At 42.4% G+C, this 26,314-nt stretch overlaps 1 protein-coding gene across 1 annotated transcript in view; it reads left to right on the top strand.

The window, feature by feature from the left end:
- The window catches only part of HCRTR2 (hypocretin receptor 2), a 108,713-nt gene that overhangs the window by 58,920 nt on the left and 23,479 nt on the right, over positions 1-26,314 (top strand). The window contains exon 2 of the mRNA XM_038749344.1: positions 23,151-23,329. Within this exon, the coding sequence (XP_038605272.1) occupies positions 23,151-23,329 (179 nt within the window). The remainder of the gene's footprint in view (positions 1-23,150; positions 23,330-26,314) is intronic.

The raw sequence follows: 26,314 nt of genomic DNA, 5'->3' as shown, positions 1-26,314 counted from the left end.
TTAGACTGTGAGTCCTACGTGGGTCAGTGGCTCTGTCTGATCTGTTCATATTGTATCCACCCCACTGTATCGTCCCCTGTTTGTATAAATGTTAATGGTCTCCCGGAGGGGCAAACGTCAACTATACACTCATTCTGACATTCTCTGATGAGTCTCCAGGACATACGGTGATGACTTTGATTCAATTTGACACATATACCTTCACTCGTTCAGGTTGTAATTTCTGGTACCATTTCAAGATCTGCCAGGAAGGTAGCATTGCCTAGTTGATAGAGCATATTCCTGGGAGTCAGAGACCTGGAATATAATCCTGATTCTGACACTCTCCTGCTGTGTGAGAGCAAAACACTTACATTTTTGTGCTTTAATTTCCCCAATTGTAAAATGGGGTTAAACATCTATTCTCCTTCTTCGTTTGACAGTGAACCCCATGTGGAATAGGGATGAGGTTTGACCTGATTATCTTCTATTTTCACCAGTGCTTAGTACAATGCTTGAAGCACTAAACAAATATCATTATCTTTATTATTATTAGCTCCTTTCTCTCCCTAGGATGCCAAACCAACCTGTACTAGGTCTATAGAGGTCACTGTTCAGCTTAGAAAAACAACTGAGGCGATCAGCAGAATATAGTTTAAATTACATTACTAAATGCAATTTAGTGGCCTGGAGCAAGAGTACATACTGGGTAGAAGACTTGAGAATGATTTGTTGTTCATTCATTCAATCGTATTTATTGAGTGCTTATTGTGTGCAGAGCACTGTACTAAGTGCTTGGGAAGCAGCTTGAAACAATGTGACTCTTTGGATTGGGGAGGTCAGCCAAAGGCACAGATGGTGACCTGGGTTTGGTAGCAATTTTGAGCAGGGATAAATGTGGATTTGTTGTTTGTTGGGCATGGAATCAGGTCAGGAAGGTGAAATCTTAAGACCAGTAGAGGTTGGACTCATTTTTGGCACAGTAGGTAAGTTAGGAAGAATGGTCAGGGTTTGGGAAGATCTGGGACTTCAAAACCTCAAGATGGATGGCTTGAGTGCTGTGGATGTTTTCAATCAATCAATCATCAATCAAACATATTAACAGTGTACAAGGACTTGGGAAAGTACAATATAACAATATAACAGATTTGGTAGAAACATTCCCTGCTCATAATGAACTTATAATCTAGAGAGGGAGACAGACATGAGTATAAATAAATAATGGATATATAAGTAAGTGCTGCGGGGCTGAGTGAGGGGTGGAGGGGGAAATAAATAAAAGGACAGTGACATTGCAGAATGGAGAGGGAGAAGAATAAATTAGATTTTAGCCAGGGAAGACTTCTCAGAGGAGATGTGCCTTCAAAAAAGACTTTGAAGGTGGGGCGAGTGATCATCTGAAAAACAGTGTGGCTTTATGGACAGAGCATGGGCGTGGGAGTCAGCGGACATGGGATCTAATCCGGCCCCTCCACTTGTCTGCTATGTGACCTTGGGCAAGCCACTTAACTTCTCATCTCCTCCTGCCTTCAGGACATCTCCATTTGGATGTCTGCCCGCCACCTAAAGCTCAACATGTCCAAGACTGAACTCCTTGTCTTCCCTCCCAAACCTTGCCCTCTCCCTGACTTTCCCATCTCTGTTGACGGCACTACCATCCTTCCCGTCTCACAAGCCCACAACCTTGGTGTCATCCTCGACTCCGCTCTCTCATTCACCCCTCACATCCGAGCCGTGACCAAAACCTGCCGGTCTCAGCTCCGCAACATTGCCAAGATCCGCCCTTTCCTCTCCATCCACACCACTACCCTGCTCATTCAAGCTCTCATCCTATCCCGTCTGGACTACTGCATCAGCCTTCTCTCTGATCTCCCATCCTTGTGTCTCTCTCCACTTCAATCCATACTTCATGCTGCTGCCCGGATTATCTTTGTCCAGAAACGCTCTGGGCATATCACTCCCCTCCTCAAAAATCTCCAGTTGCTACCAATCAATCTGCGCATCAGGCAGAAACTCCTCACCCTGGGCTTCAAGGCTCTCCATCACCTCGCCCCCTCCTACCTCACCTCCCTTCTCTCCTTCTACAGCCCAGTCCGCACCCTCCGCTCCTCCACCGCTGATCTCCTCACCGTACCTCGCTCTCGCCTGTCCCGCCATCGACCCCCGGCCCACGTCATCCCCCAGGCCTGGAATGCCCTCCCTCTGCCCATCCGCCAAGCTAGCTCTCTTCCTCCCTTCAAGGCCCTGCTGAGAGCTCACCTCCTCCAGGAGGCCTTCCCAGACTGAGCCCCTTCCTTCCTCTCCCCCTCGTCCCCCTCTCCATCCCTCCCATCTTACCTCCTTCCCTTCCCCACAGCACCTGTATATATGTATATATGTTTGTACATATTTTTTACTCTATTTATTTATTTATTTATTTTATTTGTACATATCTATTCTATTTTATTTTGTTAGTATGTTTGGTTTTGTTCTCTGTCTCCCCCTTTTAGACTGTGAGCCCACTGTTGGGTAGGGACTGTCTCTATATGTTGCCAATTTGTACTTCCCAAGCGCTTAGTACAGTGCTCTGCACATAGTAAGTGCTCAATGAATATGATTGATTGATTGATTGATTCTCTGTGCCACAGTTACTTCATCTGTAAAATGGGGATTAAGAATGTGAGCCCCACGTGGGACAACCTGATTACCAATGCTTAGAACAGTGCTTGGCACAGAGTGCTTAACAAATACCATTATTATTATCATTATCATTATTATCTGTCGGATATGGAGTGGGGAGGGATTGTCTCTCTTTATTGATGTAATGCACTTTCCCAAGCACTTAGTAATGTGCTCTGCACATACTAAGTGCTCAATAAAGTGCTCAATAAATACAAATGAATGAATGAATATGAAGAGGGAGCACATTCCAACACAGAAGCAGGATGAGAGTGAGAGGTAGACAGTGAAATAGATGAGATTAAGGTACAGTGAATAGGTTGGCATTAAAGGGCAAAGAGTATGAGACAGGTTCTAAGTAGGAAAGAAGCAAGGAGAGGGCAAGGTGATTGAGTGCTTTAAATCCAGTGAAAAGGAGTTTCTATTTGATCTGGAGGTGGATGGGCAACCACTGGAATTCTTGAGGACTGGCAAAACATGGAATGAACACTTCTGTATGAACACTTTTGTAGAAACAGGATTCGAGCATCAGATTGAAGTATGGACTGGAATGGGGAGAGACAGGAGACAGGAAGATCAGGACTCAGGATGCCCTCCTGAGAGCTCACCACCTCCAGGAGGCCTTCCCAGACTGAGCCCCCTCCTTCCTCTCCCTCTCCTCCCCCTCACCATCCCTCCCCCTTACCTCCTTCCCCTCCCCAAAGCACCTGTATATATGTTTGTACATATTTATTACTCTATTTATTTTACTTGTACATATTTACTATTCTATTTATTTTGTTTTGTTAATATGTTTTGTTTTGTTGTCTGTCTCCCCCTTCTAGACTGTGAGCCCGCTGTTGGGTAGGGACCGTCTCTATATGTTGTCAACTTGTACTTCCCAAGTGCTTAGTACAGTGCTCTGCACACAGTAAGTGCTCAATAAATATGATTGAATGAATGAATGAATGAATTCAGTTTATCATTCCATCTGGGGTATGTGGGGGTCAGGTGGGAAAGTTTGAGACTCTTCCTTTCCATAAGGGGATTCAGTCTCAAAGTAATCAATAGTCCAAACAACACCCCTAGAAAAAGACCCTGTTTTTTCTTTAATAAATGCTGAGAGTTGACCATTATTTTAGAGACTTAACCTCAAGATTTTGACCTAGACTGATATGACTCATTCTTTGAAAGCTGGTAAGTACCTTTTGGACTGTCTATGCATAATGTTGGCTTTCACTTTGACCTGTCCCAGTCATCCATTCCCACAACTTTTGTCTCCATAGACAAAGATCATCATTAAAATCAGTCCACTTCCTGTCTCTTCTATTTATTTTTCTCTGATCATTTACTTCTATGATTGCTCCTTTTGCATAATTGTCTGCCTTGGATAAGGTTTTCACATTATGTTCCCAGGAGAGGGCAGAAAGCTTATTTGTAGCACTATACAGTGAGGACTTAGGCATTCATTAGCAACACTCATTGATGCAGCAAGTAGAGCGGAGTTGTAATGAGGTCACTAGACCTGGGTTTCCCAGGGCTGAACTGCTTACTAAAAATTTGTATGTCCACTGAATTATTATTCAGCTATTGCATCCTAATTTATATCTATTTGCACACCCATACTGTCAGTCTTCTCAGCCACTGCTCAAGGAATCTTCCACCTGCTAATGAAATCTACCTTCTCCACCTGAGCCTTTAACTCCAGGCCTTCTGACCATCTAAAATTGCTTCTCCTCATCCTCCCCTCCCCTGGCCCCCGTAACCCACATACACACACTCAACTGCCATCGTCAAGTGCTTTACTCTCTGGTGGATCTTTCTTTGCCTTGAAGCATACCCATGTCTCCTATCATAAAAAAACAAAACAACGAACAAAAAAAACCCTCTGCATCCCACTGCATACTCATCTCCCATATCTCAAGTACAAATGACTTGAATTGGTTGTAAACTGTTGCTGTGTCCACCTCCAGTCCGCCAATTGCCTTCTTGCCCTTCTACCAACTAGTTTCTACCCCTTCACTATACTGAGACTGGTGTCTCCAAGGTTAGCAATGACCACTTTTGTGCCAACTCTAAGTGACTCCATCTTAAATCTACTCAACATCTTGGCTGCCTTTGACACTATTGAGCACTACCAATCAATCAATTACCATTACCTTATTGACACCCATGCCCATCACCCCCGCCAGCTCTTCCGTACATTCAACTCCCTTCTCAGGCCCCCGGTTCCTCCCCCTCCTCCTTCCCTCACCCCCAACGATCTGGCCTCCTACTTCATTAACAAAATTAAATCCATCAGGTCCGACCTCCCCAAAGTCTCTTCCCCCCTTTCTCCAACCCCCCGGCTCTCAACACTCTCTGCTACTCTCCCATCCTTCCCAGCGGTATCCTCAGAGGAACTCTCCTCCCTCCTCTCAAGTGCTACTCCGGCCACCTGTGCTTCTGACCCCATTCCCTCTCATCTTATGAAATCTCTCGCTCCATCCCTTCTCCCCTCCTTAACTTCCATCTTCAACCACTCACTCTCCACTGGTTCCTTCCCATCTGCCTTCAAACATGCCCATGTCTCTCCCATCCTAAAAAAACCCTCTCTTGACCCCACCTCACCTTCTAGTTATCGTCCCATATCCCTCCTACCATTCCTTTCCAAACTCCTTGAACGAGTTGTCTACACGCGCTGCCTAGAATTCCTCAACAACAACTCTCTCCTCGACCCCCTCCAGTCTGGCTTCCGTCCCCTTCATTCCATGGAAACTGCGCTCTCAAAGGTCACCAATGACCTCCTGCTTGCCAAATCCAACGGCTCATACTCTGTCCTAATCCTCCTCGACCTCTCAGCTGCCTTTGACACTGTGGACCACCCCCTTCTCCTCCACACGTTATCTGACCTTGGCTTCACAGACTCCGTCCTCTCCTGGTTCTCCTCTTATCTCTCCGGTCGTTCTTTCTCAGTCTCTTTTGCAGGCTCCTCCTCCCCCTCCCATCCTCTTACGGTGGGGGTTCCCCAAGGTTCAGTGCTTGGTCCCCTTCTGTTCTCAATATACACTCACTCCCTTGGTGACCTCATTCGCTCCCACGGCTTCAACTATCATCTCTACGCTGATGACACCCAGATCTACATTTCTGCCCCTGCTCTCTCCCCCTCCCTCCAGGCTCGCATCTCCTCCTGCCTTCAGGACATCTCCATCTGGATGTCCGCCCGCCACCTAAAGCTCAACATGTCGAAGACTGAGCTCCTTGTCTTCCCTCCCAAACCTTGTCCTCTCCCTGACTTTCCCATCTCTGTTGACGGCACTACCATCCTTCCCGTCTCACAAGCCCGCAACCTTGGTGTCATCCTCGACTCTGCTCTCTCATTCACCCCTCACATCCAAGCCGTCACCAAAACCTGCCGGTCTCAGCTCCGCAACATTGCCAAGATCCGCCCTTTCCTCTCCATCCAAACTGCTACCCTGCTCATTCAAGCTCTCATCCTATCCCGTCTGGACTACTGCACTAGCCTTCTCTCTGATCTCCCATCCTCGTGTCTCTCTCCACTTCAATCCATACTTCATGCTGCTGCCCGGATTATCTTTGACCAGAAACGCTCTGGACATATTACTCCCCTCCTCAAAAACCTCCAATGGCTACCGATCAATCTGCGCATCAGGCAGAAACTCCTCACCCTGGGCTTCAAGGCTGTCCATCACCTCGCCCCCTCCTACCTCACCTCCCTTCTCTCCTTCTACTGCCCAGCCCGCACCCTCCGCTCCTCCACCACTAATCTCCTCACTGTACCTCACTCTCGCCTGTCCCGCCATCGACCCCCGGCCCACGTCATCCCCCGGGCCTGGAATGCCCTCCCTCTGCCCATCCGCCAAGCTAGCTCTCTTCCTCCCTTCAAGGCCCTGCTGAGAGCTCACCTCCTCCAGGAGGCCTTCCCAGACTGAGCCCCTTCTTTCCTCTCCCCCTCGTCCCCCTGTCCATCCCCCCGTCTTGCCTCCTTCCCTTCCCCACAGCACCTGTATATATGTATATATGGTTGTACATATTTATTACTCTATTTATTTATTTATTTATTTATTTTACTTGTACATTTCTATCCTACTTATTTTGTTTTGTTGGTATGTTTGGTTCTGTTCTCTGTCTCCCCCTTTTAGACTGTGAGCCCACTGTTGGGTAGGGACTGTCTCTATGTGATGCCAATTTGTACTTCCCAAGCGCTTAGTACAGTGCTCTGCACATAGTAAGCACTCAATAAATACGATTGATTGATTGATTGATTGATTACCCAATTATCACTAATCATTAATCAAAAATTACATTTATTGACTGTTTACCATGAGTAGAACACTTGGGAGAGTATAACAGAGTTGGTAGACCTGTTCCCTGCCCACAGTGAGTTTATAGTCCATAGGCGCAAGTTTTGTGGGATATGATGAATGCTTGGACCAGCATGGTGGCAGTTTGAATGAAGTGTAAGGGGTATATTCTAGAGATGTTGTGAAGGTAGAACCAATAGCATTTGGTGACAGACTGAGTATGCATGTTGAATGAGAAAGATGACTATGGCTTTGTGAGACAGGGAGGATGGTGGTGTCTCCAGTGATGGGGAAAGTTGTGCGGGAGGGAAAGGGTTTGGGTGAGAAGAGTTCTGTTTTGGAAGGTTAAATTTGAGGAGCAATAGGACATCCAAGTAGAGATGTAGCTCCTGAAGAGGGAGGAAATGCGAAACAGCAGACAAGGAGAGCAGCTGGGACTGGAGAAGTCGATTTGGAAACCATCTACTTAGAGATGGTAGTTGAAGCTATGGGAGCAAATGAGAGGATCCTTTTCATATTCCCTTTCAAATCCCTTCCTCCACCTAATTTTTCTATTACACAGAAAAGGAGCTTGTCACATTCTAGTTTGAATACTGTAACAGTCTCCTCACTGATCTGTCTGCCTCCTGTCTCTATCCTCTATAGTCTATACTTCAAGCTGCTGCCCAGATCTTTTTTTTAATGTAATTCCACATACATACTCCTTCTTCTCAAAAACTTCAAATGGTATTCATTTTTATCTACATGAAGCAGAAATCCCTTGTCTTTAAAGCATTCAATCAGGTCACCCACTTAATTATCTACTCTCATTCACAACACCTCATTTTGCACTCTTCATTCCTTTTCCGAAGCTACCCTCTGTGTCTTGTTCTCATCTCTCCTGGTTCATGTTCTTGTGCACACCTCTTCCCCTATCTGGAACTCTCTCTTCAAATTCAACAACCACAGTTCTCCCCATTTTCAAAGCCCTTTTAAAATCGCATCTCCTCTTTATGGACTTTCCCAATAAATTTATATTCACCATTTCTTTTATCTCTTCTCTTGCTTCTTCAGCACTTCTGCATCAACTAATAATTTAAGCACTCATCACCTCCTGTAGCAATGTTGTTCATATTGCATGTGCTTCACTATGTGTGCAGTAACTTATGGACATATTCTCTTCTCTCGTCCTGCTATCTGTACCTACTACTGTCTGCTTCCACAGATAGACTGTAAGCTCTACTAATGTGTCTATTTGTGGAAAGCAGTAATAATAATTATAGTATTTGTTAAGTGCTTACTATGTGCCAAGCACTGTTATAAGCACTGGGGTACATACAAGGTAATCAGGTTGTCCCACATGGGGCTCACAGTCTTAATCCCCATTTTACAGATGAGGTAACTGAAGCACAGAGAAGTTAATTGATTTGCCCAAGGTCACACAGCAGACAAGTGGTGGAGTCAGGATTAGAACCCATGTCCTCTGACTCCCAAGCCCGGGAGTCAGTAGCAGAAAGAGTATAGGCCTAGAGAATCTGGGTTATAATCCCAGCTCTAATACTTGCCTGCTGAGTGAACTTGGACAAGTCACAACATTTCTCCATCTCAGTTCCTCATCAGTAAAATGGGTATTAAATACCCATTCTCACTCCTACTTAAAATGTGATCCCCATGTGGGACTGGGATTTTGTCCGACTCAATTATCTTTTATCTAAGCCAGTGCTTAACACATAGTAAATGCATACCAAATACCACTATTATCATTATTATTATTATTGTTACTCTCTAATACTCTCACAAACTCAATACTGTGCTCTGCATACAGTAGGCACTCAATAATGTTGATTAATTTATGGATTTGTTCTACTATCTCTTATGTCTTTGTTCTTCCTTTTTCTCCCCCTATTTGTAAAACAGTTTTGTCTGCCTCTCTTCCTCAGTAATATCACTAGCTTCTGTAGGGCAGGGAACATAAGTATTACTTGTGTGGTACTTCCAACAAGTGCTTTTCTATTCAGTGACCACTGGATACATACCATTGTTTTAGGAATTGCCTCTCTTCCCTGGACTGAATTTCTCAGCCATCTATTTCATTCCCCACATCAAAATGCTTTCCCAACAACCTTTCATTTATGGAGCATAGAGACTAGTTATTCCTTTATTTGTAAGGCCCTTCAAATTTGGCTAGAGTCCATCTTAGTCCAGTTAGCCCCCTGACACCCTGACCCAGCCCTTATAGGGCTAGGCTAAGGTTCCCACAGTATTTATGACCTGTGTTGTGATCATATGGAGTTCTACCTCCCCACTGCACAGGAAAGCTAATGCCCAAAGGTGGACAGTTTCTGAAACTTCATTTGTCAGAAAAAAAAGCTCAAATTCTAATTGTTTTTCAATTAGATTGAAAGAGATCATCTAGTGCCTACAGCATTTAATCGAGAGGCTAAGATCCTAGGTTCCATTCCTGGAATTATCACCAACTTACTTTGTGACCATGGCAACTTGTTGAACTTCTTTTGTCCTCAATTTCCATAGCTATGACATGAGGAAACAGCTTTCCAGCTGCCTACCTCATAAATGTATTTTGAAGATCCACATAGGTAAAGCTATTTATGTTCTTCTGTAGGAAGTTTTTATACACTTTCTCAACCCTCTTTCTTTCTTATATATATATATAATACGTTAGATAAAATTGTCAACCATTCATAATTCCTGCAGCTACAAGGGCATTCATTCTTTCCTCTCCTAGCCTTTGGAGTAATTGGAATATGCCCTGAGCACACAAATTATGAATCTGATCACATTCTGTTCCCAAATAGTTGCTTTACAGATTATTACTACCACACTGCAGAATGCTAACTGGTCCTCAACATTCTGACCATCCTTTTTAACTGTCACTTACATCAGAGGGATGACGTGGCTGAACACACCCTAGAATCAAATCTACATCTCTGTCCCTGCTCTCTCCCCCTCCCTCCAGGCTCGCATCTCCTCCTGCCTTCAGGACATCTCCATCTGGATGTCTGCCTGCCACCTAAAACTCAACATGTCCAAGACTGAACTCCTTGTCTTCCCTCCCAGACCCTGCCCTTTCCCTGACTTTCCCATCACTGTTGACGGCACTACCATCCTTCCCGTCTCACAAGCCCACAACCTTGGTGTCATCCTCGACTCCTCTCTCTCGTTCACCCCTCACATCCAAGCTGTCACCAAAACCTGTCGGTCTCAGCTCCGCAACATTGCCAAGATCCACCTTTTCCTCTCCATCCAAACTGCATCCCTGCTCGTTCAAGCTCTCATCCTATCCCATCTGGACTACTGTATCAGCCTCCTCTCTGATCTCCCATTCTCTTGTCTCTCCCCACTTCAATCCATACTTCACACCGTTTCCCAGATTGTCTTTGTCCAGAAACGCTCTGGTCATGTTACTCCCCTCCTCAAAAATCTCCAGTGGCTACCAATCAACCTATGTATCAGGCAGAAACTCCTCACCCTAGGCTTCAAGGCTCTCCATCACCTCGTCCCCTCCTACCTCACCTCCCTTCTCTCCTTCTCCAGCCCAGCCCGCACCCTCCACTCCTCTGCCGCTAATCTCCTCACCGTGCCTCGTTCTCACCTGTCCCACCGACAAACCCCGGCCCACGTCATCCCCCTGGCCTGGAATGCCCTCCCTCCACACATCCGCCAAGCTAGCGCTCTTTCTCCCTTCGAGGCCCTACTGAGAGCTCATCTCCAGGAGGCCTTCCCAGACTGAGCCCCCTCCTTCCTCTCCCCCTCCACCTCCTCTCCATCCCCTCTGTCTTACTTCCTTCCCTTCCCCACAGCACATATGTGTATATGTTTGTATGTATTTATTACTCTATTCATTTATTTATTTATTTATTTATTTTACTTGTACATATTCTATTCTATTTATTTTATTTTGTTAATATGTTTTGTTTGGTTCTCTCTTTTTAGACTGTGAGCCCACTGTTGGGTAGGGACTGTCTCTATGTGTTGCCAATTTGTACTTCCCAAGCGCTTAGTACAGTGCTCTGCACATAGTAAGCACTCAATAAATACGATTGATTGATTGATTGATTCTCTGTTTCCTCCTTCTAGACTGTAAGCCCACTGTTGGGTAGGGACCGTCTTTGTGTGTTGCCGACTTGTACTTCCCAAGCGCTTAGTACAGTGCTCTGCACACGGTAAGCACTCAATAAATACTATTGATTGGTTGATTAGAAGACAACATTTGTATTGTACTGTTATGATTTCAGTGTTCTTTAAGCTTCTTACTTTCTTGAAGTGTAGTTTCCCTTAATCTTGATCTAGCATCTTTCATGATTTGGTTCTGCTTTGTTGAGCTGCCTAGCTGATACAAAATAACTGTGGCATACTACTAATGTTCACAAAATGGAACTTTTCAAATGAATCAGTGATTTCCCAGGTATAAACAAAGGAATAAAGCCATATATCCTTTCAAATATTATCCTAAACTTACTATCTATTTCTTTTTAATGCTTTTCTTCTCTTTCCTGCCCCAATCTACATGGTTAATGAAATTATTAGATGATTCACACACAAAAAGTAACTTTCAGTCTTTTAGAATTATTGCTCCATTTGGCAACTGGGTTATACATGCCACATGGGAGACATCTCTTAGCCTCTTTCTTTATGAAAGCTTCTTCCTTAGCCTTAAGTCCTTCTCCACTTATGATGACTCCCTTTACTCTTTGAAATCTCATCTAGCTTTAAAAATGGCCAAAATGAGAATCAGCTTTTCCCATTTCAGTCTGTTAATTAATATTGCAACTATTTTTTTAACAAAACAGTTCTCCTTAGTAATGTCATGGTAATCTATTTCACAGACTTTCACTGACACTTGGTGGCAAATACATGAACTGCAGACATTTTGACTCATCAATATAATCAAAATAGTTTTTTTAAATATTAATGAAACTAGCCCTCAGGCAGATCTGAAAATAGGTGACTAAAAGATTGATCCTTGCAAATGTCTGTAGTAAGCTAGTTACCTTAAAAGTTTTTTATGGTATTTGTTAAGCCCCTACCATGTGCTAGGCATTGTACTAAGCACTGGGGTAGATAAAAGTTAATCAGGTTGGACACAGCCCAGGTCCCGTGTATGGTTCACAGTCTTAAACCCCATTTTACAGATGAGTGAACTAAGGCACACAAAAAGCTAAGTAACTTGCCCAAAGTCACACAGCAAAGACTGAGTGAGAATTAGAACTCAGGTCTGTCTAACTCCCAGACCCATGCTCTATCCACTAGCCCAAGCTGCTTCTCACTTACTGCAGTAAGCTGCTTGAGTGGTTACTCTGTGCAGAGCACTGTACTAACCATTTGGAGGTGTACAATATAACAGAGTTGGTAGACAGTGTGTCCTAACCATTAGGCAACACTGCTTGTCCTAAGCTCGATGAGGAATAGAGACTCTTCTTTACAGATAGTAGTCCAGTTTATCAGTATGTTAAAATTTTTAATGGATTTTAAAGATACATTTAATGGGTTGAACTCAAAATTCTTCACAAAGAATTGAAAACTGAAATTACATAGTGTGTGATCATTTATGTTATACTACGGTAACTGTGTTCTTGGAGAAGCTCATGTTTTTTTGAAAACTGTGTTTTGGTAACCAATAATTTAATGGGGATTCATGGATTAAGATAGAAGGTAGGTAGAGTATTTAATGATATGACTGTGAATAACCTTTTTAATTCAAATTGCTAAAGTATTCCCAAATTACTGTGTCCACCGTTAGTAGAATGCTTCACACCCTTACCATTTTTTTTTTAATGCAGTCACTACTGCAAAGTTTCTAGAACCAAAGAAACACAAAGTATAGTACAGTAAGGCAAAGGCAGAGACTTGGAAGAGTAGCAGCATCATACTTTGAATGATGCCATGCACAGGAACACAATCATTTCTTCCCACACTGAGTCACTAGTGTCAATTTGTGAATTGTGTTTTACCCAGAACAGACTGGTTTGTAGGAAGAATGATCCCTTATACATCTATTATGTTATATCCAAATTGTGTAATGAATACACATGGATTATAGTAGAATTCATTATATTACATTCATTTAACATTCTGGCTTTGAGTAGTGAAATTATTCCATTTTTGCTATCCATTTCATCATACTCAGCATTTAAGGAAGCATGGTAGCAGCACTTTTAAGTCTAGTGATAATAGCCCTGAATAATCTGAACTTGCTGAGAATTAGCAGTACTCATCGAATTCAATAACAGAAGGAAGGTTCTAGAGCAGAAATAAATAGGGATGAAAAAAACAAAATTGGAGAAAAAGGAAGATGTAGCTCAGAAAATGAACATTTAGCTAAATCAAAGGTGCAAAAGTAGAGATAAAAACAGTTTTGGGGAATAAGAACTCAAATGATAAGGATAGAAAAATAAACTAAATGGAGATAAATGGAGAAGAAGTAGCCAGAGAACAGTACACAAGAAAAAGGAAATTAAGATGTGAATGGAAATGTAAGAAACGAGGAGAGAAAGCAGCATAGAAACAACTGGCATTTGGAGAGCAGTCTTGGGCCAGAAACATAAAGTCTGGAAGGGAGAGAGATAGTAGTGGGTAGAAGTCAGAGAAAGTGGTGGCAAGGTGACAAGAGGGCTTAAGAAGGGAGTTGGGAGACAATCAGTCAATCAGCCAATCATATTTATTTATTGAAGGTATTTAAGTGCTTACTAGTGCCAGACATTGTACTAAGCCCTGGGCAATATACAAGATAATCAGATGGATACAGTCCCTGTGTCACATGGGGCTCACAATCTTTATCCCCACTTCACAAATGAGATAACTGAGATCCAGAGAAGTTAAGTGATTTGCTTAAGATCATGCAGCATACAATCCTGCTAACCCCAGAATTAGGTCCTTCTGATTCCCAGGCCCATGCTCTATCTACTAAGCTACACTGCTTGTCCCTTATTGAGGTAAGCTGCTTGAACGCTTACTCTGTGAAGAGTATTGTACTAAGCACTTGGGAGAGTACAATATAACAGCATTGGTAGATACATTTCCTAGTATAAGACAAAGTATAGAATGGGAAAAAGAGAGTATAGGAGTAAGTTAAGGAACCTGGGTGGCTTTTGTGACCCTGGATGGATTTTAATGAACCGTATTATTTTTTTTAATTACTATTATTATTATGGTACTTGTTAAGTGCTTTCTATGTGCCAAGCACTGTTCTAAGCACTGGGGTAGATGCAAGTTAATCAGGCTAGACACAGTCCCTGTCCCACATAGGATTTATACTCTTAATCCCCATTTTACAGATGAGGTAACTGATGCCCAGAGAAGTTAAGTGACTTGCCCAAAGTCACACAGCAGACATATGGCCAAGTTAGGATTAGAACTCAGCTCTTTCTGATTCCCAGTCTCATGCTCTATCTACTAAACACACTGCTTCTCAAGAACCTTATGGGTCTAGTGACATGTCCTGCATGAGATGGTTGGTTTCATTACTCCAATATAACCAAAGTACTTAATTTAGTGTGAAATCGATCCTTCCTAGCACTGTTGATGCATTCTCATGGTCTTGAATGTCCTGTTTTCTGATTGCTGACTTGTTTTCTAAACAGGATGACCAAAGGGAAAGACTAGTGTGAATCTGTGGTTCATTAAAATACTCCTATGGGGTGGTAAATACTACTTAGTAACCTAAAATTATAGATTTGCCTTTAAAGAAGATAGTTACCACTTGGATCTATGTAAGTTCTAGGAGATACTGGCTCATAATATCAAAATATTGAGCTAAATAACACTTCTAAATAACAGTATTTGGTGTCAATTCCAGAGAAAGTCAAATTGTACGGATGAAAAAGAAAAGAGGTGATTTCTCATTGCCCTAATAGAGAATTCCATGCAAACTAGAATCCTATAAAACTGAAGGCATGGCTTTTGAAATGTTTGCACCAAAATAAACTGCAAAACATGAGTGGGAAGTAATATCCAATCAATCAATCATATTTATTGAGTGCTTACTGTGTGCAGAGTACTATACTCAGTGCTTGGAAGAGTACAGTGTAACAGACTTGGTAAACACATTCCCTTACACAACAAACTTACAGTCTAGAGGAGGAGACAGACATTAATGTAAATATATAAGTTTTGGACATGTCCGTAAGTACTGTGAGGGTGAGGGAGGGATGCAAGCATGATACAGACGGGTGTGGGAGAAGTGGATATGAGGGTTTAGTAGGTAGAAGGTCTCTTGCAAGACATAGACTTTTAATAAGGCTTTGAAAATGGGGAGAGTGATCGTCTGTTGGATGTGAATAGGGAGGGCATTCCATATCAGACAGTGTTTAAGGAGGGAGGAAGTTAAATGTCTGAACCTTTACAAGTTGGCAACAGAGACGGTCCCTTCCCAACAGCGGGCATGATGGCAGTGGGCATAGGAGTCAATAAGGATAGAAACATAACTTGACAGCAGAGGAGAGGGCTGAGTTAAAGGAGGCAAGGAGGAACTTAAGGTGGACAAGGTTGGCCAAATATCTGGATTTCTGCCAGTAGCACTCTGTGGCTTTTGTGCATAAGCATATCCATTAATCAGTTCATTACATGAATATGTGCTTTTTGACCCAATCTATTTGAATCACCTTTTTTGACTGACCTAAATGGACCCCTGATCTTTTATTAGATCACCCCCAGGAACCTGAGTAGGTGCAGTTTCCAAAAGAGCTTCCCATCTGGTTCTTTGAATTTCAAGTTACCTTTTCCCTAGCTGTATTTTTTCCTGGCATAGAGGGGAACCTGAAGCCCTGACTTCTCTCGTTTTCCTCTCAGCCATGACTACACAACAAGGGAAAACAAACTAGTTGAGTTTGGTTTGTTTCTGCACAGTGATTGGAAGATAGGAAAAGATGGGTCACTGTTTGACACTTGCCATGCATTGTTACTACTACCTTTCCGGCAATGCTGCCTTTCAATGTTTCAGTCCACGGCCTCATTAAGGATTAACCCAACATGATTTGCATTATTGTGAGGCTCTACTAAGGCCAATTCTTGGCACATAAGAGAGTATGATTTCTCACCTTCTTGGGGAGGCCCAGCTACAGAAAGACAACCCACTAGGATCAAATTTGGAAACTGAAAAAATTTCCCCTAAATCAGATGAAAATTATGCTTATTTGAGCCATTTAGGGAGCTGTGCAGGTTGAGTCATTTGTTGACAGAGAACAAAAAACTGGGTCTTGAAAACTGATGAGATAAGAAGAGAATACTGACCATCATCTCTGGCAAATTGTGTAGTGCAACTTAGTCACGTATTGGTTGGAGAAGACCACCATGATTAACTTAAAATTCAAGAAGGAAAGACCCCATTCAGTTTTTATTAAACTTCCTTACCAGTGTGAAATCGCCTCTATTAAACTTTCAGATTTCCCATTATTGTTCCAGGAGGAATATGATGTAAGCTAACCTCCCTTGGCCTCACAGCTCCTTCCAGTTATCACCCAACTTCAGTACCACTCCAAATGCCTTGAGCAAGTTGTCTATACCTGCTGCCTCCACTTCCTCTCCAATTCTCAACTTGACCCGCTTCAATCTGATTTCCACCCCTTTTACTCCAAAGAAACTGCCTTCTCCAAGGCCACCAATATCTCCTTCTTGCCGAATCTGACAGCCTCTACTACTTTCCAATCCTCCTAGACTTCTCAGATGCCTTTGATGCTATGGACCACCCACTTCTCCTAGAAACATTATCCAACTTTGGCCTCACATCACTATCCTCTCCTGGTTTTCCTCCTACCACTCAAACTGCTCCTTCTCAGTCTCTTTCACAAACTCCTCTGCTGCCTCTCACTCTTGAATGGTGGGGGTCCCTTAAGGCTCAGTTCAGTCCTCTTCTATTCTTCATCTACACTCATTCCCTGAGAGAACTCATTTATTCCTATTTCTGAGTAGCAGCAGTGTGGCTTAACGGAAAGAGCATGGGCTTGGAAGTCAGAAGTTGTGGGTTCTAATTCTGCTCTGTCACTTGTCTGCTGTGCAACTTTGGGCAAATCACTTAACTTCTCTGTGCCTCAGTTACCTCATCTGTAAAATGGGGATTAAAACTGTGAGCCCCACATGGGACAACCTGATAGCCTTGTATCTACCCTGGCACTTAGAACAGTTCTTGGCACATAGTAAGCACTTAACAAATACCTTAATTATTAAAATTAGAGAAGCAGTGTGGCATAATGGAAAGATCACGGGCTTGGGAGTCAGAGGTCATGGCTTCTAATCCCAGCTCCACCACTTGTCAGCTGTGTGATTTTGGGCAAGTCACTTAACTTCTCTTTGCCTCGGTTACCTCATTTGGAAAATGGGGATTAAGACTGTGAGCCCCATGAGGGACAACCTTTTCATTCATTCATTCATTCATTCAATCATATTTATTGAGCACTTACTGTGTGCAGAGCACTGTACTAAGCACTTGGGAAGTACAAGTTGGCAACCTGATTACCTTGTATTCCCCCACCCCCCCCCACCCCCCAGTGCTTAGAACAGTGCCTGGCACATAGTAAGTGCTTAACAAATGCCATTATTATTATTATTATTATTATTACTTCAACTACTATCTTTATGTGGATGAATTACAATTATCCTCACCAGCCCTGACCCCTCTCCTTCTCCACAGTCTCTCATTTCCTCCTACCTTCCAGACTTCTCTACCAGGATGTGCCATTGACACCTCAAATGATACATGTCCAAAATAGAATGCTTCATATTCCCACCAAAATCTGTCCTCCCTCTATCTGTTCCATCACTGTCTACTGCACCAATATCCTCAAAACCTCACAAACCTGTAACCTTGGCATTTCTCTCAAAACACCTCTCTCATTCAACCCAAATAGTTAGTGTCACCAAATCCCATTGATTCTATTTTCACAACATTGCTGAAATCTGCCCTTTCCTCTCTATCCAAACTGCTGCTGTGGTGATCCAAGCACCTAGCACAGCACTCTTTGACAACTATATCAGCCTCCTTGCTGACATCCCTGCCTCCTGCCTCTCCCCACCTCCAGTTCATACTTCTCTGCTTGCCCAGATGTTTTTTACAAAAAAAGAATTCTGTCCATGTTTCCTCACTCCTCAAGAACCTCCACTGGGGTCATCTATCTCCTGATCAAACAGAAACTCCCTACCAATGGCATTCAAACACTCAATAAGTTTCTGACCACCTGACCCCCCCACTCCCCATAACCTTGCAGATTTCAAACTACAGTCCAGCCTGCTCACTTTGCTTCACTAGTAGCAGCTTCCTTACTGTGCTCCAGTCCCATTAACCTCACCTCTAATCCCTCCCCCTCCTTATATGTCAGACAACTACTCTCACCACCTTCAAAGTCTCATTCAAATTATATCTCTGTGAAGAGACCTTCCCTAACTCCCACTTCCTTATTCATCACCTACACATTTGGACTGTACCCTTTAAGTACTTGATATTCAACCTACCTCAACCCCACAGCCCTTATTATGTGCACATCCATAATTTATTTACTTAATAATAATTTTACTAATAATAATTACTTTATTTTCATTCATTCAATCTTATTAAATGCTTACTGTGTGCAGAGCACTGTACTAAGCATTTGGAAAGTACAATTTAGTAATAGAGACAATCCCTGCCCACACCAGGCTTACAGTTTAGAAGGGGGGAGGCAGACAACAAAACAAGTAAACAGGCATCAATATGAATAAATAGAATTATAGATATATACACATCAAAACAAACAGGCATTAATATAAATAAATAGAATTATAGATATGTACATATATACATAAGTGTTGTGGAGTGAGGAGACAGGACAGAGCAAAGGGAGTGAGTCAGGGCTATGCAGAGGGGATGGGGAGCTGAGGAAAAGGGGGGCTTAGTCTGGGAAGACCTCTTGGAGGAGGTCAGTAGGTCTTTGAAGGAGGGAAGTGTGACTGGCAGATTTGTGGAGGGAGGGCATTCCAGGCCAGAGCTAGGATGTGGGACAGGGGTTGACAGAGGGAATGAGGCACAGTGAGAATGTTAACATCTGAAGAGTGGAGTGTGCAGGGTGGAATGTAGTAGAGAAGGGAAGTAAGGTAAGAGGGGCCAAGGTAATTGAAAGCTTTGAAGCCAATAGTGAGGAGTTTTTGCTTGATACAGAGGTTGATAGACAACCACTGGACATTTTGAGGAGGGGATTGACATGCCCAGAACATTTCTGTAGAAAGTTATTCTGGTCAGCAGAGTGAAGTATGGACTTATGTGGGGAAAGACAGGAGTTTGGGAGGTCATAAAGGAGGCTGATTCAGTAATCCAGTAGGGATAGGATGAGTGACTGAATTAACGTGACAGTGGTTTGGATGGAGAGGAAAGGGAAAATCTTGGTAAAGTTGTAAAGGTGAGACTGGCCGGCAGGCTTCGGTGATGGATTGGATATGTGGGATGAATGAAAGAGTGGAGTCAAGCATGACACCAAGGTTGCGGGCTTGTGAAATGGGAAGGATGCTAGTGCCATGCACAGTGATGGGAAAGTCAAAGAGAGGACAAGGTTTGGGAGGGAAGATAAGGAGCTCTGTCTTGGACATGTTGAGTATTAGCTGGCAGGAGGATATCCAAATAGAGATGCTCTGAAGGCAGGAGGAGATGCGAGCCTAGAAGGAGGGAGAGAGATCAGGGGAGGAGATATAGATTTGGGTGTCATCAACATAGAGATGATATTTGTTAAGCACTTAGTATGTGTAAGGCACTGTAATAATAATGATAATAATAGTATTCGTTAAGTGCTTACTATGTGCCAAACACTGTTCTAAGCACTGGGGTAGATACAAGGTAATTAGGTTGTCCCATTTGGGTCTCACAGTCTTAATCCCCATTTTACAGATGAGGTAACTGAGGCACAGAGAAGTGAAGTGACTTGCCCAAGGTTACCCAGCAGACAAATGGTGGAACTGGAATTAGAACCCACATCTTCGACTCCTAAGTCTGGGCTCTTGCCACTGAGCCACTAGGCAATGCTGCTTCAGTACTAAGTCCTGGAGTAAATACAAGTAAATTGGGTTGGACACAGTCCCTGTATCATGTGGGGCTCACAGTCACAATACTAAATGTCTGTGTCCCCCTCTGGACTGTAAGCTTCTTGTTGGCAGGGATCATGATTTCCAACTCAGTTTATTGTATTCACTCAGGTATTTAGTATAATGTACCACATACAAGAAATGCCACTGATTGATTAATGGATTCCAATAACTGGCATCTAGATTAACATGGAGAACATTTCGCAAACAGAAAATAGATGTCATTAGCTTCACTCAAGTGGATGCTAAAATCCATCATATGGCTTTTATCATGGAGAACACCTTACAAACAGAAATTAGATGTCATTAACTTCACTCAGGTGGATGCTAAAATCCATCATATAACTTTGATTCACCAGCTATATTGTATAAAATCATTTCCCCTTGTCAATACTTATGTTTTATTTTGACTGCCCAGATGACAGGCTGGATGTGGTAATGGGATGGTACATAGTGAAAATACAGGCCACGTCTTTTAACTCAGTAATCCACTAATACAGCTATGCTGGTGCAGGTAATTACATAATGTGGAGCTCTTTTCACTTTGCTTCATCTTTTACCTGGAAGCTGCCCTATATAAACAATAAAGAGATGGCCAAAGCTCTTTCAGTATCTAAAGGTATTTTCAAAACTTCACTCAGCTCTTCAGCGTGGGGAAAAAAACCCCTTACAAGTGGTAAAAGGAAGCACTATTGAAAAATACAGTAAGGTTGAAGAATCTTTGACAGAGATGAGATGGCTTAGTGGATAGAGCACAGGTCTGGGAGTCAGAAGGACCTGGGTTCTACTGGGTTCTAATCCTGACTCTGCTGTATGACCTTGAGCTAGTCACTTAAGTTCTCTGTGCCTCAGTTACCTCATCTGTAAAATGAGGAATAAGGTTGTGAGCCCCATGTGGGCAGAGACTGTGTTCAACCTCCTGATTTGCTTGTGTTGCCTTGAGTGCTGAGTGCCCCTGGCACATAGCAAGCACTTAACAAATACTAACATTATTATTCTTAGTAAGAGGGGCTGGGCAGAAGCAAAGGCAGCATGGCCTCATGGATAGAGCATGGGCCTAGTTGTCAGGAGTTTTATTCCTAACTCTGCCACTTTGTCTGCTTTTGACACTGGGTCTCAGTTGTCATCAGTAAAATGGGGATTAAGATTGAAAGCCCCATAGGAGACATAGATTAGGTCCAACCTGATTGGCTTGTATCTACTCCAGCACTTAGTACAGTGCCTGGCACATAGTAAGCACTTAACAAATACCATTAAAAATCCCACATCTGTAATATACTCTCCCCAGCATTTAGTCCAGTTCTCTGCACACAACAAGCACTCAATAAATATGACTGACTGATCTAGACTGTAAACTCACTGTGAGCATGGAATGCGTCTAACCAACTCTGCTGGAATGCACTCTCACAAGCACTTAACACAGTGCTCTACATACAATACCATTGATTGATTAATGACCCTTTGCTTCCCTCTGTACATTGACCTTTAAATTTCAAGCTATATCATGTTCTTTCCAGAGAGAGGGTTTTGCAAAGAACTCTGGGGGTCAACATGACCTACTGGAAAAAGTAGGGGACTGGATATCAAGAGACCAGCTGTGATTTCACCATTTGTCTGCTGTGTGATCTTAGGCAAGTCACTTAACTTTTCTGTGCCTTAGTTTCCTCATTTGTATAATAGGGGTAAAATCCCTGATCTTCCTCTTTCTTAGACTGGGAGCTTTATGTAGGATAAGAACTGTGTCTAACCTGATTACCTTGAACTATACTGATTTTGACTTTGAAAATTTGTTTTAAAATGATAATTGGATTAAGGTTGATAGTATTTATGAAAAAGATAATGTACAAAAATCTATGAAAAATGAACATTCCATTGAGAACATTTATTCTCTTGATTATCTAATGATTTTATTGGTGGATACACCAAAATGGTTCAGACCACATGTGGCTGCACTTTGTAAACCATGGTATTAGAGAGTTTGTCCTATTCACAATACATAAAAATCCACAATCTTTCCAGAATAAGCAGTGGAATAACATGATTAAAATGGGAAATAATTTCATTGTTTCTATCAATCAGTCACCTGAAGTTAATTGGCTCTGAAGAGATCAAAATTATTCTTTCTTTAGTAAATTCCCAAAGAGTGAAACAATTCAATTTAAAACAGACCTACACATATTGATTGATACAGAAAAGAGATGAAAACAGCTTGCTGCCTTGTCTTTCAAATGACTGTGTTTCTACAGAGCAGGAACATTAATTGTTTTTTCAGAGCTTCCTCATCAGTAAATGCTTTATTAATTGAGCCAAGGGAATCCTAAAATGATTGTCCCAGCAGTATAGGGTAGGTCCATGGCCCTGAGCCCAGCATTTTCCCTCTTCCTAAGTTCAGCTTAACTGAAGCTCAGAACCGTTGAGCTTTAAAAGGCTGACTGTCCACTTACCAGAGGGTGCAGTGTTGTAAAGGGGCCTGGGGTTACTGAACCCCAGGGAGAAACCAATCAAAAAGAGGCTTCAGCCAAGATTCTTTACAGAAGCAGCATGACCTAGTTGATAGAGCACAGGCCTGTGAGTTAGAAGGACCTGGGTTCTAATTCTGACCCCGCCACATAACTGCTGTGTGAACTTGGGCAAATCACTTCACTTCTCTATGCCTCAGTTACCTCATCTGTAAAATGAAGATTAAGACTGTGAGCCCTATATAGGACAGGGATCTTGTCCAACCCAATTACTGTGTATCTACCCCAGGTCTTGCCAGACACAGTGTCTGGCACATAGTAAGCACTTAAATACAACAGTTAATATTATTAACATCAGTGACTTGCAGAGTTCTACATGTACCCTTGATGGTAATGGGGAGGTGGAGGGCAGAGAGGAGGGTGATTTAAAGGGTTCAAATCCCTGAATACCAGAAGCCCTTGGTGCAAATTGGCACCTTGAGCTGCTTAGCCCCTTTGACCCTGCCTGGAGCAGTGGTGGAAATTGTAAAATGTTACTGTAAGCATCAAGGAAGCAGGTCTTCCTTCAGGATTTCCTTCCATTGGCCCATCTTGTGGTGGCCCTGTTTTAAATACACCACAGTCCTTACTTCTGCCCTCAAACATCTGTGAGAAGTGTTGTCAGCTGGGACAGGAGGTGCATTCAGGAGGAATCATTTAGGAATCACTCACTAGTCCTTTTTTCCAAAATCAGTTTGTGTTGCAGTGTGGAAGAACCATCATATGAGGACAGTCACCAACTACTTCATCGTAAACCTCTCTCTGGCTGACGTTCTTGTGACCATCACATGTCTTCCAGCAACTCTAGTGGTCGATATTACAGAAACTTGGTTCTTTGGAGAGTCTCTCTGCAAAGTGATTCCCTATTTGCAGGTATTTGCCATGGTTTGTTTGCAACTGTTGCAACCCAGAAGAGTAATTTATCAGACATTCATTTTAAATTGAAGTGTTCACATTCAAGCCAAATTATAATAATAATAATGATGGCATTTATTAAGTGCTTACTATATGCAAAGCACTGTTCCCAGTGCTGGGGAGGTTACCAGGTGATCAGGTTGCCCCACGGGGGTGCTCACAGTCTTAATTCCCATTTTACAGAGGAGGTAACTGAGGCACAGAGAAGTTAAGTGACTTGCCCAAAGTCACACAACTGAAAATTGGCAAAGCCAAGATTTGAACCCAAGACCTCTGACTCCAAAGCCCATGCTCTTTCCACTAAGCCCTGCTGCTTCTCTAATTATCTGAGGGGTTGATGCAATTTTAAGAAATAAAATGGAAAATGTTTTTAAAATGGGCAATAATTCACTTGATGGTGTTGGGGCGGGGGGGTATTTAAAATGAATGATAGACCACGGAAGAGGTTATAATGTTTTGTAATTATTAAACACACCTTTAGCTTAAATTCACAGCTTTCCCTGTTCCATAAATGTCAACTGGTACAACTTGGCAGGACCCAAAAAAAGAGTCAAATTGCAAAGAAGATGATCTTTAATTGGAAAATACCCTGGCTTTAGGCCTCTGTAATACAAGTATTTTTAAGGTTCTTTCTGTTAGTAATCTATTAGCTGCCACAAAAGGAAAGGGATTTTTTTTTTAAGGAAACAAGTTCAAAAGCAACCTGAAAACTAGAATTTACAGCTAGTAGTGATGACTGGAAAAGAGCAGAGTATGAATGTTACATAACTATTCCATGTCCCTAAGATCTTTGTTTGGCAAATCACTTAAATCGACAGAAGGTGAAACATTTGGATGGCGTTCAGAGGTGGCCTTGGTTGGAATGGGTTTCAGAATTTCCATATTTGGATGAGTTCCACTTCAGGGCCTTTCCAGAGGTAGGCTTGCCTGATGACTCAGATTGCAAACTTCAGAAGAATATCATATAACTGAAGGAGCTAAACATTTCTCCTGAGATAATCATCATATTTTCTCTCTGTGGAACAGCATCTTGACCATTTTCTTCATTAACTTCTCTCCAGTGTACATTCATATATATCCTGGGAGGCAGAATTGACAAACCACACCAGCCAAGTTAGATGAAAAAGGTGGGATGAAAGAGATATGGAGAGATGAGAATCACCTGGACACTGATAATATTATTACTCCAGCAGCTCCCATTTTTACTTTTTTCTTTACCACTACTTTTGATTTTTTTTTTCTTTTTTCCTATGGGCAACTTCTAAAGAGTGAAAAACTCCAAAAAGCTAGTTAAAAGGCAATGGCAACTAGCCTATATAGTACCTCCATGGCAATACACACCTTGCCTCCCAATTGCCATCAGGCTGGTCCAATTCTGGCTAGAAATGTGGGTGTGTTCATCTACCTTCAGGCCTTCTCAAGTAGACCTGAGCTGTACTGATGATTTGGGCTCACTTGATAATGGGCTTTGAGGGAGAGGAAGAAGAGGCTGACAAATTTTGAAAGATTCAAGAGCCAGAGGTAAAGAGCACCAGACCATTCCATGTCAACCTCGACTCAATTATGATCCAGTCCCCTGAATGGGAGATGGTCTACTAGCCCTAAGGGAGTTTTAGCCTGGACTGGTTCTCGGTATCTGCTTTTGTTTGGATGAAATCCCCTGGTATTTTGAGGTATTTGGCTTTTTCCCGTAAGAACAAAAGGAATACCATTACTTAGAGCAACAGTCAACCAGGACTGTATTCTCTCTCCAGCAGTGCAAAACAAAGTTTGGAGAAAATGTGTGATGGATATTCATGATATGGAATGAGTGCTTAGTACAGTGCTTGGTACATAGTATGCACTTAACAAGTACCATAATTATCTACTGAAGATAGAATGAATGTTAAACTACAAATCTTCCCTAGCCACCTGCAGCAATCTTGGAGTTTCAGGTTCAAGGTATACAGAGTATATTTAAGACTTAAGCACTTACTTTATAAAAAAGGAATTAACATAAATCTGGAGGGATCAACTATGACTAACTGCTGTAAGAAGGAAAATGGAACTGTTTAAGGACTGAACTATGGAAAGGGTTGAATTAACATTTTGAGAGTGCAGTATTCTAAATATAATGTGAATTTCTGACTTCAGGAAAATTTGGTCAAAGGGCTAACTGATGGAGATGGAACTGAGATGGCCACATTCAACTGCCAGAAAGCTACATTTCCCATAAGCCACAGGAGTACAGTCCCAGACTCCTCATGGTTCAGGAGAGGAAACTCTTCTTTTTCCTTCCTCCTCCTGGCTACTTTGAGAAGCCTTACTCAGTAACCTGCACCAAATGATACAAACACATTAAAGAGCTCTTTTTTGAACATATCTGGAAGTTTTCTTATGTATTTTTGGTAGTTTGGAATATATTTTTTACCCTTAAACAGCAGCATGGCCTGGGTGAGATAGAGCACAGGCCTGGAAGTCAGAAGGGCCTGGGTTCTAATCCTAGCTCTGCCACTTGTTTGCAAGTCACTTAATTTCTCTATGCCTCAGTTACCTCATCAGTAAAATGGGGATTAAGACTGTGAGTCCCATTTGGGATAGGGACCGTGTCCAACCTGGTTAGTTTGTATCAACCCCAGCGCTTAGTACAGTGTCTAGCACATAGTAAATGCTTAACACATACCACATAAAACAACACACAAACCTATGAAGTGTAAGTATTTGGGCCTAGTTTATCTTTACTCTGCTGCCCATCCACCTACCTAAACATAAAGCTGAGACATAGTTTTGTTTAAATTGTTTTGTACCAACTAAGTGCTACCAAAAATTATATTTTGGTACCTCAACCGCTCACCCTGGTAAACTCATTTTCACTGTACACCACACTGATAGTAAGTAATCGCTATCTTATCCCTTGGAACCTAGACCCAAGACATTTTAAAGAACCCAGAGTCCAAGAGTAAC

The sequence above is a fragment of the Tachyglossus aculeatus genome, chromosome 1 (assembly GCF_015852505.1).
Source record: "Tachyglossus aculeatus isolate mTacAcu1 chromosome 1, mTacAcu1.pri, whole genome shotgun sequence".
NCBI classification, from domain to species: Eukaryota; Metazoa; Chordata; class Mammalia; order Monotremata; family Tachyglossidae; genus Tachyglossus; species Tachyglossus aculeatus.
Note: the sequence above shows the minus strand (reverse complement) of the source record. Positions and strands in the feature narration are given on the sequence as shown.